We start from the raw sequence: 19,266 nt of genomic DNA, 5'->3' as shown, positions 1-19,266 counted from the left end.
TAGCTTCAAGGGATATACACTTTCTTCCAGCTCACTGATGCCACTGATACTTTAGACTTCAAAATGGAAGATCTATCTACGGCATAGTACTGTTGCACAATGTATCTGTGAGGGATAAAGCAGAATCACATCTTCATCCTGGATGTGCAAGTGATTTCCTATGTAATAATTTAACTCAGGGAAGACCTCCGAATTATAATTCTCAGAGATGTAGTAGCCAAACCTTTGGTTTTTGCCTACACCAAAGATTCTCCAGATGCCTACAGCCCTGCCTCACCAGGAAGAAAACAAGGTGTTTCAAAAGGTATATTAAAGCACAATTGATACAGTGGAAAAATACAAGAGGAATATTCTAACCGAATGGATGGAGAACCATATTCAAACACTTTTCCTATTCAACCCAATTCACTCAACCAAATGGATGCTCACTCAATGCAAGAATCACAGAATCACAGAATTTCTAGATTGGAAGAGACCTCAAGGTCATCGAGTCCAACCTCCAACCTAACGCTAACAGCCCTCCACTAAACCATATCCCTAAGCTCTACATCTAAACGTCTTTTGAAGACTTCCAGGGATGGTGACTCCACCACTTCCCTGGGCAGCCTGTTCCAATGCCTCACAACCCTTTCAGTGAAGAAGTTCTTCCTAACATCTAACCTAAAACTCCCCTGGCTCAACTTAAGCCCATTCCCCCTCGTCCTGTCACCAGGCACGTGGGAGAACAGGCCAACCCCCACCTCGCTACAGCCTCCCTTGAGGTACCTAAAAAGAGCGATAAGGTCACCCCTGAGCCTCCTCTTCTCCAGGCTGAACAAGCCCAGCTCCCTCAGCCGCTCCTCGTAGGACTTGTTCTCCAGGCCCCTCACCAGCTTCGTCGCCCTTCTCTGCACCCGCTCAAGCACCTCGATGTCCTTCTTGTAGCGAGGGGCCCAAAACTGAACACAGTACTCGAGGTGCGGCCTCACCAGAGCTGAGTACAGGGGGACGATCACCTCCCTAGCCCTGCTGGTCACGCTGTTCCTGATACAAGCCAGGATGCCGTTGGCCTTCTTGGCCACCTGAGCACACTGCTGGCTCATATTCAGCCGACAATAACAGACCAAGAGATTGGTTTGGGGAGTACTTATAGCATTTCTGATAGTGGACTGTTAATAACTCCATCAAGCCGAGTACACAACTGAGATCAAGTACCTGATAAACTGGAACAGCCCCCTTATCATTAATCACAGTAAGAAGGGAAAACAGGTATGTACCAAAGTTAGTTTTATTTCTTCTAGTAGATCTTGCCCCCTGTGAGATACACTTCTGAAGGACAAGTAGAGGCACTCTCAGATCCTAGCAGGAAGGAGGGGAACTCTCATGAGAATCAAGGTGCTTACAGAAATGCACAGAAACTCACACGTTGGTAGGCTGGAACTTCAGTGCACCCCAATTACTTTACAGACAAAACACAGTTTTGAGAGTATATACTTTGTTTTGAGCTATTGTCACATGAGAATAGCTTAGGCATCTAAGTCATTTTCATAGATAGAGTCCTTAATCTCTTTGTGTATTAGTTTCCCCATGTGCAGACAATCATTCTTGCCTACATAATAGAATGAGGGGAGGCCTACATTGCTTTATAAATATCAATTAAGATTGCTGGCTAGAAAGTATTATGTTATTCAAAGAGTGTGTGACTAGAGAGGGATGGGAATATAAAAAGGCATTCTGCACCAAACACTGCTGAAATTGCCATGAGAGCTGGCCTAGAAGCAAGATGAGACAGGTATGTAGAAATTATTAGTACAGAATGAGTTAAAAATGCAGAGTACTATTATGTATTATTAAGCCTTTCTTCCAGATTTAATTTCTAATTATATCTTAATGGTGCTGAATGGCTGGCATGCATAAATACAAACATCATTTACTCATCAGTAATCTGGCATTTAATTAAAACATTGCTGCATTCCCATTCAGTGCATAAGGAAGAATAGTGTAAGTATGACAGGTCAAAAATCCGCATGGTATTAACAGATAAAGTAAAAAAATACACTGTTGAAAAGCTTCCTAAATAGTATTTAACAATGTAACAGATCAGATATAAACAAAATTATAGTCCTTTATGTAGTATTTTCCTATGAGGAAAAAACGATTTTATATTCAGTAATGCATCTGTCACAGGTGAGAGAGTAAACAACAATCCACAGTGGATCTGGATATGGGGGCGTACTTAATAAGTGATGAGATTAGGGCTTTTCCCCTATGTGATTATCTCACACACTCCCTTGCTCCCTCATCGCCATCACATTCATTAGGTTTCCATTTCCCTTCCCAGCAGGGAGGCTGCTGCTGACCTAGGAAGCTTGGGTGGGAAGTCATGTCATTTCGTGCTTAGCTTCTGCTTGCAGTTACTCGTCTTGAGTGGTTTTGGCCATGGTCTCTGTGCATCCCCTATTTGTCTCCATGCACCTCTGTGAACTTCAGCATCTTCCCCACTTCCAGAATCTTTCCTCTAGCCAGGATCTTTACCTCTTTCTTTCCTGGACCTCTTCTTCTTTCCAAGACTACTTATTTTCAGGAACTTTATTTTTCAGCACTCTCTTCTCTCCAGAACCACTTTTCAAATCATTTTTCCCAACCTAAAGTCTCTCTGTATATGCGTGATCAGCTGCCTAATCGGTTCTTTTATCTCATGCCTCTTTATTAACTGGAGGTTTCAGTATGTGCCATGTTTGTTTGTTCAGTCCAGACATTATCAAAATTTACAACCATCTCATACTGATTGCAGCTGGCAACTAGGAGGCTTCTGTCTGAGAGTTCAGAAGTTCAGTTTTGGATATTCGTGTCCCATTTTCCCCCATTTCCAATTATTTGCTGCCCATTAATGTTAACAAATTTAGGCCCCCCCTCCTTTTTTTTTCTTTCTTCTTTTTTTCCAGCATCGTATCTTAGAGTGTCCCAGTGTAAGAGGCAGTGCAGGTAGAAGTCTTTTCCTTCTTCCTCACATAAATATGGAATGACTGTAAGGGTACACTAAACAACGTTATGTTCACATTAATGGGGTTTTCCTAAGGGAAAGTTGTTAAATCTTCGAGTATTTTTCTTTCACATGATTGGAAAATTGTTTAAATTTTAGCCACAACACTTTTCTGTAGTGAGCATTCCCATTTTACTTGAGAATGAACAAATGCTGTAACAGTGAGAATGACAGCAGTGACAAGAACTAATAAAATAGTAATTAACATGTTCAACACTTATGACCTCATGCTCAGCCTCTTTTTCCTTCCATATCCAAGACATCAAAATGTCACTTTAGATAGCCTTTAACATAGCTCTTTCCCTCCTAAATATTTGAATACATTTCATCTGCCAATAATACTCTTAGGATAGAATTCACTTCATCAAACATTATTTAAGAGTTTAGGAGCTTGCATAAGTTGATCATCTTGATTCCCTCAGTAGATATCTACACAGAGAGGCATCTCCAGTTCATCCCACTCTAAGATAGGCGACTGCCTTTCTTCATTGACTAGAGATGGAACTGAACAAATTTTGATCAGTTTGATGAGTGAAAATTTTCACTTTGATGAGTGAAAACAAATTCCTATTTCTGGTCACTATGTTGCATTTAAAATCATGTATGTTTTGATTGTATAACAGAAAAACAGCTCAAATCATTTTTAGATATTTAAAACATATGCTAAAGCATTCGTTATGAATCACAAAACTTTACTGCAAAGAATAGCGCTTACTTTTACTATGTTTCAGCCTAAACTGATCTTTTCTAAACCTTTGAACTATTTAAGGTCACAGCGTGGGTATGACTTCATATTTAGCAAGAGAAAGGAATTCCAGTTTAGCAAAATCTTAGAACTGGGAGAGCAATAATGACAGCATTATCATGACTGCAATGGAAAAGCTTTGTTATCAGTGTGAACCACTGAAAAAAATGCATAGCAGTTTCCAAACAAGAAATAAGGACAGGAAATGGGTTATGAAATGGATTCAATAATTGGTAAATGGTTGGAGCCAGTTAATGATACACACTTGTGTTTATAGTGCCCAGAAATTCAGGAGTCTAATCACTTCCCTTCATTTTCATACAATGCTTATTCAATTTTATAATGTAAATGAAATATATTAGGCAGTTAATTCTAAGATATGACTGCATTTTCAATAGGCTAATGTCATTTGGCCTTCAGCATTGCTCCTTACAGCCATAAAAATTACATATTACATCTGGTTATTTAAATAAGGAATGTTTTTGAGGGTTAAGAAGTGCTAGGTTACACTGTTATGTCAATAGGGCCTTGGATGGGTACAAGTAGTGTAGCATCTTCTCCTGTCAGACTTTTAATTTTACAGTGCTTGGAGAGAGGACAAATGATGAAGTCTGGCTTCAGAGAGCTGGTCTGGAGCATGTACATCTTAATACGTTCCTGCACAGCACAGAGACAGACTTTTGTTTTCTCTCTCTCCTTTTTTTTTTTTTTTTTTTTTTTTTTTAAGTTCAATTCCATTATGTGTTTATACTCTTTTTGACAGTGCTTGCAATTTTAACAGCTCTGGGTCTTAGGAACTGAAATCCTTCTATTTTCCCATACATAAATAAATTACCTAAGATTTCCACTGTTGCTACAGCAAAATACTGCTTCCTGTAAACTTCACAGCTTCAAAAGAAATCCTCAAACGCAGAACTAATATTGTTTCTGTATATATTTACCAATAACTTGAGAAGGATATGAGAATGAGCTGAAGGAGAGGACACAAAACCCAGGCTTATCTTTATATCACACGTGATCTTGTGTGAATTGCCCAAAGTGTACATGAATACCTATTGCAGGTTTGCAAAGATTAAACAGGGATTTCAACATACTGTGAACATTCTGTGTGCTGCGGAATGCGATCTTCTGATTGACTGTTTCGTTTTGTAAACTATTAAATGGGAAAGTTTACACGTATGTTATGCATTGTTTATGCTTCTACTTTCTGCTTTTTATATAGCAGTTCTTCAGAAAAAAAATAAATATATATAAATATATATATATATTTATTTATATAAATATATATATATTTATTTCTAATGAACATGCCTATAAAAATCTGTCAATATTTTAAGGTTAAATTTCTAAAGCATTCTCTCCCTACCAAAGAGCTGTGATTTCACTTTTAAAGAAAGAAGGAGAAAAGAAAAGAATACCGCAGGATTCAAAGCTGTCGAGCTATTCTTCTCAATAGTTACTTGAACAAAGATCAAAATCTTATGTTATAGTAATGTTTCAAGGCTGCAGGGGGCACTGATGCACTGTATATCTACAGTACTGCAAAGCAAGAGTCAGACAGGATACGATTAAATGGTCCTGCAGGTTACAGATACAGAAAATAAAAACATAAAATATTTATAATCAATTTAGCTTTTTTTTAGAAATTAGGTAATTATAAAATATTTATATGAATTTTGGAGGGGAATTAATGTTTCTTTCACTGGTAAATGTATTTGTTTTTCTGCTTCAATCAAGTAGTTACAGGATAAGACTGTTTTATTAACTTTAGAACCAAGGTCCCTTGAAGGATGATGTATCTTTCTAGTATTACAGCTTTACACAATCCCCATTCCCTCTAGAAAAAGAAAATAGAATTTGCTTAGCATCTCCCCAGAGAAGCCCATTTATTAGCTGTTGATAATAACTTGTTTATATCTTAATCAGCCAATACAGATATTTTCTGATTTACAGACTCATTTAAAAAAGAATGCATTACAGTAACAAATAATTATATATTTCAAGAAATAATTAAGTATTTTATCAGGTTATTTGATATTTTTGATTTGAGGACCTGGGAATGATGGCCCCCATCACGGTTACAGCTATTTGTTTCATTATCCATTCAGAGGGTTTGGTCACAGCTTTCAGCCATTGGTTCTAACAGGCCGGGCTCTGCTGATCTAAAGAAACTTCTGTGTCCAGTGTTTCTCCTCATGAAACATGTGTGATCTCTCATATACACTATAATGAACATAGTAATCTTTTAGAAAAAAAAAACAGCTGAATTCCTAAAATAATTTTCTGCATATCATTTTTTATTTAAATCACCAATTTCTTTGAGAACTTATTAATATACTTTTTATCCTTTCTAATTCTTATGTACTTCTCTGGTGGGCACTTCTGGCTTTCTTAAATGAGATTTTTACAAACCCACAAACACTTTATCAGTCATGAAGTCCTGTAGTCTATTCACTGACACAATGAAGCATGCAGAATGGATTCCAGCAGATAGCTACTAGCCAGAATAAAACTGAACTTCTAAACTTTTGAGAATCTGTTTTTTATCAGTTGAAGGCAACTCATGATTTCTTATTACTTCTGTAGCAATTTCAGAAGTGAATCACAAAGATAACAAAAAGGCACAGAGAAAGTCTTACACTGATTCAGGCTTCCAGTAGGCAAATTCTTCCATTCAGTATGGCCTTATCCCTATTTATTCTCTCTAATATGCCCCTCTTTTCACAGTACAGTCTTGTACAATAGTAAGAGCAACTACATCTCCATTACGAGGCACTGTCTGCACATAACTTGCAAATCATGGAAACTTGCTGTGAAGTGTAATTATTTGTGAGTATATAACAAACCATTTTTTTTCTCTCTATTTCTAGATTCCTGTAATTGGAATGGCATCAAATGCTAGCACTAAAACTCAGTACAACTGCAGCCCGTTAAGGAAGACATGCAAGGTAGTTTCTTTTATTACGCAATTGTTTTTAGACAATTCCTCCTGTTATATACTTGGCTTTTCAGAACTACTGCTCATAATAAATTTAAGACCACATATACAGGGAACTCTCTTTAAAGCACAATTCTGCCAAACCAATTGAGCACCCATCTGCAAGTTTTAGCAAGCAGCAAAAAAATCAAGATTACTTTTTCTACCCCAAAAGAGTAGAAGAGGGTTTTGCTGTTCGTATACCTGTCTGGCTAGAAAACCAAGTGATTATTTCAGGAAACTACCAAACCATTCCACTTCATGTCTCCTGTCACTAAAATAATTTTCCTTAAGCATTAGTTCCCAAAGTGTATTGCAATAGCTATCGCAAATCATAATACTAATGCTGTGAAAAACACATGGTGAAGTCTTAAAATCTTTTAAAAATGACTTTAAATTTAGGTTTTATTTTGTGAAGCTGCTTCAATTTTATTAGAAAGCTGGGATGTTCTCATCCCAATCCTTTTGTTTGTTTTAGCCAAAATCTTGCATTTTCATGTTTACAACATTATTTTGCCTTTATGGGGAAGCCATGTCGAAACATGACAGCAAAAATTTATATTCATTTATCAGAAAATAAGTCTCATAAATCTTAAAAATGGATTTTGTTAATATAATTTTTGTCATGGTTTTGTATTTCAAAAGCTAGGTATATTCAAGTACATTCCTGCATGGATGACAGATTTTTCTAGGAAAGTAAAAATATTCAGATTACTTTGGTAGAAGTTAATCAACATTGCCATTAATCTAGAGCAATCCAAAATGTTGCAGCGACCTGTAGGGTTCCTGAAACTATAATCTTTGACGTAAAGCAAAAAAGGGGTCCTCCTCATTTGCTGCAGCTAAAAATATACAGCTCAAATCCTACACCTTTCCACCTGTCAAATTACCCTTGAATCCACAGCTAAGAGAGTCAGGAAGACTGCAAAAATGCTTTTAAGCTATCTTTGCAGTCTTCTAATTCTGATCGCTTTTGACATTGTGAAGAAGCTCCAATTACAGAAAGTTCACCTTGTGGTCCTTTAGACTGCAATGCCTCCCAGAATTTGTTAGCCACTCCAGGCTGGCCCATGGACCTCTGTCATTTCCTTAACTCTCTTATTTCCTGTGTAAGAACATGTGATGATCTACTGAAAAGGCATCTGATAGGCAATCTCTCTCATTTCCACATTTTAAGAATGGGCTGTGGATGGGCTACAGTGGCCTTGTACGCTGATCGCAGCTATTCGTGTGGCTTTGAACCTACCACTCAGTGTAAAGAAGTCAAGGCTGATAAGATTTTTTTGGTGTGACAGAAGTCTTTAACACAAGTTTCTCCTTCCTAAACTATTTCTGTAACAAATTGGATAAGATACTGTCTTCAGTTCTATAGTACGAGTGTTCTGATTAAAGCTTAGCACTTTATTTTACTGATGTACAAAAGGATAAATTTATATGCAGCGTTTAAATATTTGGGATGAAAGAAGCGCTACAAATAGCATTAATAAATTCAGTAATCATGCAGAGTAAAATTCACCAGTAACCGGAGATATTCAAGATTATGTAACTGCACTAAAATAGATGCAAAGATGTGACATGAAGCAAAACAGTATTTCTCCATCACTGAAATCTTTCTTTTGGCACACAAAACAAATGCAATAAAATAATGAAGTGCACATGAGCAGCAGCAGAAAGTTAGTTTCTTTACAAAAAAAAATAATAAAAAATCCATTAATCTTATTCATTTCAAAATTTCCCTTCTGTACAACTGTATCAGACTGCTTTCCAAAATATTTAATTGAGATATCATTTATTTGCAGTAACACAGGGGCTCAGACATATACTTTGGCATGTATAAGCTGACATATATATTCATAAATGACTTCCTGATAAAAACGGGCCAGAAAAAATGCATGCTATCATTTAAGTCTTATTAACTGTCATGCAGGTACCTGGCAATGCCAACAGAAATCAAGATCTCATTACACTTGGTCGTTACAGGCACACGAACAGACGGTGACTGTCACAGAATTCTGTAACAGTCCTCTGTTAGTATAACACATGTGCCTGAAGTGGCAGAAAGGTAAGAAAGGTAAACATAAACAGTTCCAAAAATTGCTATTAATCTTTCAGGATGGAGAGCTGGCCTAAAAAAATTGGTGTTAGTTTTGTGTTATGCTGGTGAGAGGATGCCTCTTCCAAAAATAAGGAGAAAAATGTAATCTTTATAAAGACACATTATCTCACCTGCATATATTTAGCACAAACAATTTCCAGAGAATTCTACAAAAGACTGAGCTAAAGGCTTACACAAGAATTTATAGTGATATTGAGGTTTATAGCAGTAGGTAGATTAGCTCTGTCACTTCTCTCTCTCTCTCTCTTCCACCTTTTTTCCACCCAACATTGACTTCTGCATCAGTGAAAAGTCATCATCTGAACAAGAATGCCAAAGGAGGTAAAAAAAAAAAAAAAAAAAAGGTAAAACAGAAAAATACCCAGAAATCACACATCCACATAGGAAAGAAATTGCACAGGACAGCAAGACTCACAAAGGAAAAGCAAACATTGAAAACAAATGTAATGAAAGATGAGGGTAATCAGAAAGGACAAATCAAGCAAAGAGGATGAAAGTATATAAAAGCAAACCAGGCACTGGAAAAAGAGTAAGGAACAATCAGTAGCACACAAAAATGGTTATCAGCCATCAAAAGCAACAAATAAGAGAGAAAAAAGTAACAAAAATGCATAAAGAAGAACAAACACTTGTTATCACTCTCTATGTTAAAATTGCACAGAATTGCTACTAACATATCAAGCACCATATATGTGATGAATACAAATCAATATTTCTCAAGCTTTATCTTCAATTCTGTATTTCATGAACATTTTAGACCAATCTGTGCTAACCACAAAAAATACAGAAAACCTGTTAAATAAATCTCAGTATCAGTACTACTCACTTCATCATTTTCTTCTACAGTGTTGTAGAGCATTATATACATTTTGCTTTTTCAGAGTTAAAGCACGTAGTTCCAAATTGTTAATGAAAATACAAACATATCTACTCATGCTGAGAAAGAATATAACTTAAAGTCTGAATAATCACTTTTTCACATATACATGTAACAGAAGCTCAATGCTTCTCATAGCATCTTGCACTTATTCATAAACTAAGATGTAAGTAGACAAAAGAGCTTAGTGCCACCAGCTTGTACATTTGATTGAATTTAAGTTCTTCAGCTTAGATGGATTAATATGAAGAAAACCTTTAACCTTACTTAAGTCTTGTATGGGTTCTTACTACAGACTTTATGCAGTAGGTACCAACGCAGCACTTTTCCTTTTTGAGGTGTGAAATGGTAACTTTTTGACTTTCACACCCAACTGAAAAAGAATTTTCAGTGGTCCCAGCCTTCCCCTTTCCTAAGTATGTCATTCATTCTGAAGATGGAAATCAACCCCCTCAGAAAGCTGGTGTCAGATGCATTGGGTTGTGAAAGTTCTGTAATATTCTTAAAAAGCAGGGAGTTCCACAGAGGAAGAGACACAATGAGGAATTGCACAGGAGAATGAATTTCACAGAGCTGTTAGGGGTCTGTTGAGATGTTTTTAAATGTATCGCAGAAAACTAAAGAATGGAAAGGGGAGTGCTCACATAAGGATGGGGATTTAGAACTTGCTGGGAAGTGGATAACTAAGGATAAAGTGGAACTGAGGGCTTACTGAAAACATCTAGAGAACACCAAAATATATTGTGTAGCTTCTGAGAAAATTGCAATACATTAGGAAACCCATCAATCCTCTTGATGGAATGGAACTTGGGTAATGCACATGCAAGAGCCTCTTCCCTAAATGCACATAGCAATTGGAGTCCTTGCTGAAATGAAGCTCAGTTTTACCCTGAAAAAAAAAACATCTTAAGATAAATTAACAGCAAAATAAAGTCTTAAAAAAAAATAAATCCAAAAATGCCTGCTATAGGCAGTGATGAACTCAACTAGTTAGCTCCTGTCTGCAAGGTCAAATCAGCCTTGTACATTTACACTCATCATCAGGACTCCTCTTAGGAAAGCAGCAAGCAGTGTTGTTTTGAGTTAGGATTTTTATTTTTTTAAAAAAGACTAATTGTCATATATACATACATGTATGTGTATATCTATGTATATGTTTTATATATTGTGTGTTTGTTTGGAACCTTTGAATTTACTATATGCAGTAAACACAGGAATATAAAGTATTCCTAACTCTTAGACACTAAACGAGAAGTGAGCTGCAGTAAACACCAGCATTTAATACCGGGAATCAAAGCTTCATTTATATCTGTCATCTGAACTCCACCTGAAAGTGGTAATCATTTTTCCAGCAAATCTATTCCAGCAACATTTTCTGAAACACTTACAGAACCGTTATAGTGCATTAACACATCCCACGTACCTCACTTGCTTCAGAAAAAGGAAAGAAAAAAAGATTTTGTTTCTTAACAGAATCTCATCAGAGATCTGTTATTTTCAATTGTTGGGCATTATATAATCTCTTTCAAAATTGCCCGTATATTCATAGCTCTGAGACAGGAATAGTTTAAACGTAATCTTAAAATAAACTTCGCTAAGATTTAGATAAGTACATCGTCTACTGTAATTCTGGAAAACTACCTATTGGAGGCTGACCTTTGCTAATTGATATGGTTCTATTATAACCTTTCCTGAAAGCAAAAGCACATAGCTCAGAGGACTTTTAGGGCTGCAAATGTGCTCTCAGGAGAGTCAAGCTTACGTTCATTCTCCTGCCCATACCATTATTCTGCCATTTCCTAATTCACCTCAGTTACATCTTATGGAAGGGAGCTCTGATGAGCTCTCAGTGCAATCCATCCCTCGCAGCTGTTCGCTGCTCCCCATGGTACCATGTGCTGTGGCGAACTCTGGGCTGTAACAGGCTGTGTTGGCAGCAGGTTCCCACGTTTCCTTTCTCTGTTCTCACAGAATCACTGAACTGTAGGGGTTGGAAGGGACCTCGAGAGATCATTGGGTCCAACCCCCCTGCCAAAGCAGGTTTCTTAGAGCAGGTGTCCAGACGGGCCTTGAATATCTCCAGAGAAGGAGACTCCACAACCTCCCTGGGCAGCCTGTCCCAGTGCTCCGTCACCCTCACCGTTAAGAAGTTCTTTTGCATGTTGGTGTGGAACTTCCTGTGCTCCATTTTGTGGCCCTTGTCCTGTCTCCACAAACCACTGAGAAGAGGTTGCCCTGTCTCCCACACCTCTGGTATTTATACACATTGATGAGATCCCCTCTCAGTCTTCTTTTCTCCAGGCTGAACAGACCCAGGTCCCTCAGCCATTCCTCATAGGGAAGATGCTCCAGGCCCCATATCATTTTGTGGCCCTCCGCTGGACTCTTTCCAGGAGAGGTTCTATGCTACAGCAAGATGGAAGAGGAGTCTGCACTACTGGAAACCAAGGAGCATGAGCAGTCTGCATGCTACTTGAGGAATTCAGAGCAGAATGACCACAGCACCCCCCTTACTGGTTCAGCTGAGAAACAAAGGGTATGCTTGTTCTGCAGGCCAATCTCAGAATAATGCATAACCTGCCAACTGTCTGCACTAATGCTCCATAACTTGATCTCTAGCGGCTATTCCATCCCAGCCCAGAAACTTTGCTGAACACAAAGGATTTGAGACCAAACTGTGTCAAGCTCGCTCTTTTCCACAGCGTTGTGAAATGACCCCTTTCAGCAGAGCAGGAGGTTCCCTAGATCTACTCCATAGCACCAGCGCTTCAAGTTCTCGTCCTTCTCTTAATCCATGGCCTTCCCTACTAAAAATTAACTCATATCCAGAGCTCCTTTAGAAGGCCAAGCCCTTTTTGATATTGTAATGAATTATGTCATTTGGGGAGCACAAACCTTAACTGTTTTCCCTTGAGAAGTACAACCACTAGCTTTGTTTTCTCTCACTAGCCCTGGGCACTGCTTCCCTTTCTAAATTGTGGACTGTGATTCAAATATCCCCAGACTGAGGTGGAATCCACGTCTGGGAAGAAATCAAATATCCCCAAACTGAGAAGAAATCCTCACTCATCTATTACAGATCAAATTGATCTGCACCATCTCCAGCCTTTCACTGACACCCAGTTTGTGGAATGATAGCTCTTCTGGTGCTGTGTTGAGACCTGTGCTGAGGAGAAGGATCTGGGCTGTGACCCTGAAGATTAACCGTGTTACAGCCTCACTCTTGAAACCTTGGTGCTTCTGCACATATCCAGAAATGGTACATTTTATAGAATGATCAGGATTACTGCACGTTTTAAGGTCTTTGATCATTTCCAATAGCCCAGTGCTGCCTTTACCAATCATCCTCTTGAATTTAAGCAGAATTTAGCACCTTCTGAAATTACATAAAAGGAAATTGTCATGTCGCCCCCATCTCCATTTAGTTCTACCAAGTTAAAATAGTTCTCCCTCCTTTGCAGTATATGACATTTGCATTAAAAAAGAAAAGCTGGAAGACCAAACAGCATTCTTGCCCTGTATATTTTGGGTACTTTAGAAAGCAGGTAGTCAGATATATATGCCAGTGAAATTAAAGTTATGGCTTCACTTTTTACATTTCTTAATTCTTATTTTTTTTAAAGTAATGTAAATTGCATTAATCTCCTGAGATAAACAATAAAGTATATAATATCCTATGAAAAGCATCAACACTGCTGAAGTAGTGATGCCAATAGTTTTGAAAAGGTTAATGAACTGTATCTAAAAGTTGTTTTTGAAAGCTCTCAATATTCTGTGCACATATTAGCTCAACCTTTTGGTATTTTAAAATTCAAATAGATCTAGTTAAAAAAAAATGGCAGAACATTTAAGTAAATTTCAAACCCATTAAAAATTCATAAGCTTAAAATTTACTCACAAGCCCATCCACTTTAGGAAGTTTCTGCATGTCTCCCTTTGGCTGACCTTCTACACCACAATAATGAAGCAGTCCGTGCTGTGGGGGCACCAAGAAGTAAAAACTCCAGTAGGTTAAATGGATGAGAGTGTGGCTAAGTTTGCAAAAGCAGGGGCATTCAAAATGAGTAAAAATCTAAAAATGGGCAATGATAGATAGAAGATCAATGAAAGAAAAATGACTACAGCAAGAACAGAAACACTCAGTGCCACTGGAAGACAAATACAGGGATGTTATTACCCGAGGAAATTGGAGTGCTTTGTCTGTCACATTATAGAGTACTCTGTTACTGCCAGGCAGCTCCAAGTGTAGCAATATTGCATCAACAGAACCATATGAATTCTGCAAATCCTGTGTAACTACACCAGGATTTGTAGCATTCACCAGTTTCTCATATTTGCAACAAGTATTGCCCTATTTAAGTAACTTTCTTCAAGCACTTTCCCCTTCCTTCTCAAGAAAAACATCTCTTCCCAGGAGGCCCATCCTGCAAAAAGAGAATGGTAGCAGGGCTTTCTGGACACCTTCTGGGAAGCAGAATTTATGTGTTAAGATTGGTGGCAGTCAGGATGCACACTGTGTATACCTAAAGTGAAGAGCAAGGGACAATGCAAGCTGCCATATGTGGGCAGATACAAAATCCATTTGTCACAGGGCAGAGAATTAGACAGGAGTATGCTTGCCAGGCTTCCCTGCAGTCTGCTCCTATGGGACAACCACACCACGCAGGGAAATTCAGGCTATGAATTCATCTTCCCAGGTGTTCACAGACTGGAAGAGCTGCAATTCAGACCAGGATGGAACCAGCTCTGTGTGGGCTGCATGGGGCTGGACACTGTTAGGCTCATCTGCAGCATTCTGGAACAAGCAGGGAGGGAAAAGAAACACATTGTCCAGGATAGGTGACTCAGTAGGCCCAGCTTCCTTTCCAGCATCCTTTTATGCATAAAACTATTTTCAAACTTCATCTACAAACTATGATTTTTTTTACTCACCTAATTTGTTATATATTCACAGCAAGTATTTGCAAGAAACAGGCCCTAGACTGCAGTCAGAGGATCACAGAATGGTTGAGGTTGGAAGGGACCTCTGGAGATCATCTGGTCCCACCTCCCTGCTCAGGCAGGGTCCCCTGGAGCACATTAACCAGCATTGTGCCCAGACAGCTTCTGAATACCTCCAAGGAGGAGACTCCACAATTTCTCTGGGCAACCTGTGCCAGCGCTCAGTCACCCACACAGTACAGAAGGGTTTCCTGATGTTCAGATGGCACCTCCTGTGTTCCAGTTTGTGCCTGTTGCCTCTTGTCCTGGCACAGGGCACCACTGAACAGATCCTGGCTCAGTCTTCTTTGCATTCTCCCTTCAGATATTTACAGACATGGGTAAGATCCTCTCTTAGCCTCCTCTTCTCCAGCCTGAACAGCCCCAGCTTGCTCAGCCTTTCCTCATAGTGCCTTCAGCATCTGTGTGGCCCTACAGTGGACTCTTCCCAGTATGCCCATGTCTCTCTTGCACTGCAAGGCCCCAAACTGGACACAGCACTCCAGGTGCAGCCTCACCAATGCTGAGTAGAGGGGAAGGATCACTTCTCCCGGCATGCTGGCAATACCTTGCCTAATGCAGCCAAGAATACCATTAACCTTCCTAGTGGCAAGGGCACACTGCTGACTCATGTTCAGCTTGGTGTCTGCCAGGACTCCTACGTCCTTTTCTGCAGAGCTGCTTTCCAGCTGGGTGACCCCCAGCAAGTTCTGGTTCTGGTCACTGAGTTCTGATTCAAATAAAGAAATCTTTTTTATTGATGCTCTACAGCATCAGCCATATTCTACTCCAATTGACTAAACATGAAGAAAAGTATCAAAATCAATACAAACTGCAATACATCTTGGCTTATAATTCTATAGATTATAATATAACAGATAATATAGTATTCTAAATTACTTAAGATTAAAAAGGAACTAAATTGAATTTGCTTAGAAACCTTCTCCTTCCTGCCCAGATCCCTGTAGATGTTACAGACACAGATTGGACAAAGCAGATCTCATTGGTCTTATGTTTCAGCAGCCAGCGGGTGAAAGCTCACTCTAAATAAGCTGTCAAGTTTAATTGAATTATTCTGAAAAAGCATCTTCCATAATGAAAAGGGTTAAGAAGCAAGCAAGAAAGCACAATATCCATCTATATAATATTTTTTTTTTCTCTGATCATTGTAGAAATTATCTAGAATGGTCACACCACTTAAGGAAGAAAGCAAAATCAACACAGTTTCTTCTGACTTGAATAGGCACAGAGGGTAGTTTACCTGCAATTGTCAATATTATTTCTTCTCACAGCATTAGAGATGTTGAAAGGTCCCACATTATTGATTTCTATGACTTGTATACAGCCAGTGAAATTGTAGACAGGTCCAGGTATCTACAAAAGAGAAAAATGCACACAGCTCTTATGCTTGTTGTCTTTGTAATCAGTTTTCAAAAGCATTATGTTGCTGTGAAAGATTTTTAATATACTTTAAGCCTACTGCTGAAGAACCCTCCTGGTCTCCTTTTTTTTTTCCTCATAATGAAATTCTATCAAATAACACTCAATGTGAAAAGAAGTGACAGCAAAATAAGCAGAACTGACTTTTTAAAATATACTCATAGAATTTTGGACATACAGACAGCACCATAGGCACCGTGAGACCTCAGCAAAATGTGGACTTGTCTAATTTTAATCAGGTGCTTATTTTTTATAGATGAACACAGGACATAGGGAATAGCAAACAAGGAAGCTTTGAAAAATCTACTTTTAAGTTTACTACTTCCCTGCTCAAAAGATATCTAGTACCATTAATCATGATTCAAAGCTGCCTAAGGACCTACTAAGAATGGGAATCACACTAGGGGCACTGAAAATACCCCACACGATAAATTGGTATGCATATCTAGCCACCTAAACAAGTAACACTGACACAGTGTGCTGACAGATGTTATAATGCTTAAGCAATCCACCCCAAATGTTGCTACTGAGAGTTTATGGACTGGGCCACGCTACTGGGACTGTTTCCTAGTCATACCAGGTCACGTTTACTTGCTTCTGGGGCCATACAACAGGTAAGAGTCCATAGGTTTGTAATAAATTTCATGTCTGTGGATTTACATTTTATACCAAAACAGGAAAAAAAGTACTGCTAGGACTGTCCATGATGATGAAAGACAATGCCACATTCTGATAGGGACCTGAGAGACTACTCAAGATGAAAATACTGTAACAGTGGAAGAGGGCATGACCTGAGCCACCTAAGTGAGATAAGAAATGATAAGAAGCAAGTCTTGGCTTGTTCCTTAGCACTGCAGAGGACTCGTTCCTAAAGTCAGGTTTAGATACCTACAGATGTAAAAGAAGTCACTGAGGTAATAATTTCATACAAGTGCACTATATAAAAATAAAGGGATTTTCTTAAAGCACATTCAAATGAACATCCAAAAGGGCAAAGCCCATGCATATGAATACTTTACACAAGCTATCAGAGACTTAAAAAAAACACACACAAAAAACAAACAAACAAACAAACAAAAACAATAAGAAGAAGGTAAAAGACTTTGGAGCCCCACAAATCTGAGGTGTTTAAATAGCAAGCTAAAAAATATTTATAATGGCTAAGAAGATATCCTTTAGAAGTTGAAGTCCAAACAAAGGAAAATAGAAAATAATACAAATGTTGGTAGTGAAAACCCAATAAAGCAGGCCAGATAAAGAAAAATAAAAGATCTTTAGTAACAACTTTCTAAAAGCATAATGATGAGCACTAAATGCTTTTTAAAACCCAGCAGGAATGGGAAGCCTGCCAGAAAGGTAGGACTAATACACCATCAAAGTATAAAGGGAGTATTCAAAGAGATAGGGTTCTAAAAGGAAATATAAATGAGCTCTCCAAATAAAAAATTAACATAGAGGATCTCTGGTAAGTTCCCATGCCAGAAACTCTTTTTAGTGGGAGATCTGTTTCAATTTGAAACATCGCTAGAAACAGACTTAAAATTAAAAATTAACAAAGCGAACAGTAGCAAAGAAGAAACACCAAACAGCGTTTGACCAAAAGTTGTAATGGGAATTGCTGAACATGTGGTCAGCAAAATTACTATGGTCATCACTTCAAATGGCATCCAAACCACAGGAATGGAAGATGTGAATTTTGGGGATTTTTGTTTAGTTGGTTGTTGGGTTTCTTTTTGTTTGGTTTGCTGCTTGGCTGGTTGGTTGGTTGTTCTTTGCTTTGTATGATTTGGGAAAGGGGGACCAAGCTGGGGAATGCAAGAAGAAACTACAGGCCAGTAAGTCCCTGTTCCATTCCATACAAACCATTTAAGCACACATCAAAGAACAGCATCAGTAGGTACATATAGGAACATAATTTACTGAGAAATAGCCTAGCTGGTTTCTGAAAAATAAAATTGTAACTCTCAAGAGGAACACTGAACATTAGGAAAAGGATGCCTTGGCACATAGTCTTTGATTTCCAAAAGGCTTTTAACAAGTTTCTATGCTAAAGGAGTCTAAGGTAACTCAGTCACCCTTGGATAGCAAGGAAAGCCTTCAATAAACTAAGAGAACGGTTAAAATAGAAGCAGCAAGAATTGGGAATAAATAGTGAACTTTCTCAGTATGGAGAGGTCCTGGAAAGTCTCCAAGCAATCTGTATTAGGGTCTGTGCTCTTCAGCTTATTCACAAGTGGCTCAGCGTTTGCTAAGTTACTCAGGATAGCAAAAACAAAATCCTGAGAAGAGATCTAGCAGAATTTCACAATATGCAAAAACCATAAGGATCACAGTATGTGTGAGTTTCTGAACAGAAAGTTGACTATATAGATCAGGAATCTTTACACAGGAAAACCCACCATCAAGGAGAGTTAGAACAGGGTAGTGTGCAGATGAATAAAGAAGAGCTTTCACAGTTTCTTACAGTACAGGATCAAAAGGACAAGAAATTACATAAATCAGTGCCATGATGAAAGCAAGCTAGAGGGTGTACTTTTCACAAAACTCAAAATTAAACTGTGGAACTCCGCCATAGGATGTTGTGAGTGCTGTAGGACTAAATGGGGTTAAAAATTAGTTAAGTTCATGGAAAGAGATTTTTCCGAGAGAATCTTCCCTCTTTTTTTTTTATTATTAGAGGTCATAAAAAAAAATAAATGATGGCCTCTAGCCTGAACATTTGCCTTGTTCCTTACCAGTCAATAAAACATGTTTCATATTGTGATGGCTTCTTGCTTTCTCCAGAGTCTTGAGGCCTGACCTTTTCTTCATATAGAAAAACAGATTTTTAAAAGACTGACTGGTTTTAAGACCAGGTTTTACTAGAACACATAATACTAAATTAGAACATGGCAATCACTTCAGTAGATCTGTGACATGCTGGGTAAGGTATATTAAATAGATAAATCTCCCCTCCCCACTCTGTCCTTGCATGGATGGTCCTTTCCCCTAGTCTTGCTTTTGAACAATCTGAGTGAATCCACCAGTGCTCTGTGTTCAAGACACACACGGCTGCTTCTGGGCCCGAAGGAAAATTCCCTTTTTGCTGTCACTTCTACATGATGGCTGA

At 38.3% G+C, this 19,266-nt stretch overlaps 1 protein-coding gene across 1 annotated transcript in view; it reads right to left on the bottom strand.

Annotated features, from left to right (window-relative positions):
- Nucleotides 1–19,266, bottom strand: part of EYS (eyes shut homolog) — an 836,985-nt gene that overhangs the window by 230,476 nt on the left and 587,243 nt on the right. Inside the window, exon 34 of the mRNA XM_032185496.1 lies at nucleotides 15,979–16,091. Within this exon, the coding sequence (XP_032041387.1) occupies nucleotides 15,979–16,091 (113 nt within the window). The remainder of the gene's footprint in view (nucleotides 1–15,978; nucleotides 16,092–19,266) is intronic.

Source organism: Aythya fuligula, chromosome 3 (genome assembly GCF_009819795.1).
Source record: "Aythya fuligula isolate bAytFul2 chromosome 3, bAytFul2.pri, whole genome shotgun sequence".
Taxonomy (NCBI): domain Eukaryota; kingdom Metazoa; phylum Chordata; class Aves; order Anseriformes; family Anatidae; genus Aythya; species Aythya fuligula.
The sequence above is the reverse complement of the archived record's forward strand: the minus strand, read 5'-3'. Positions and strand labels throughout refer to the sequence as shown.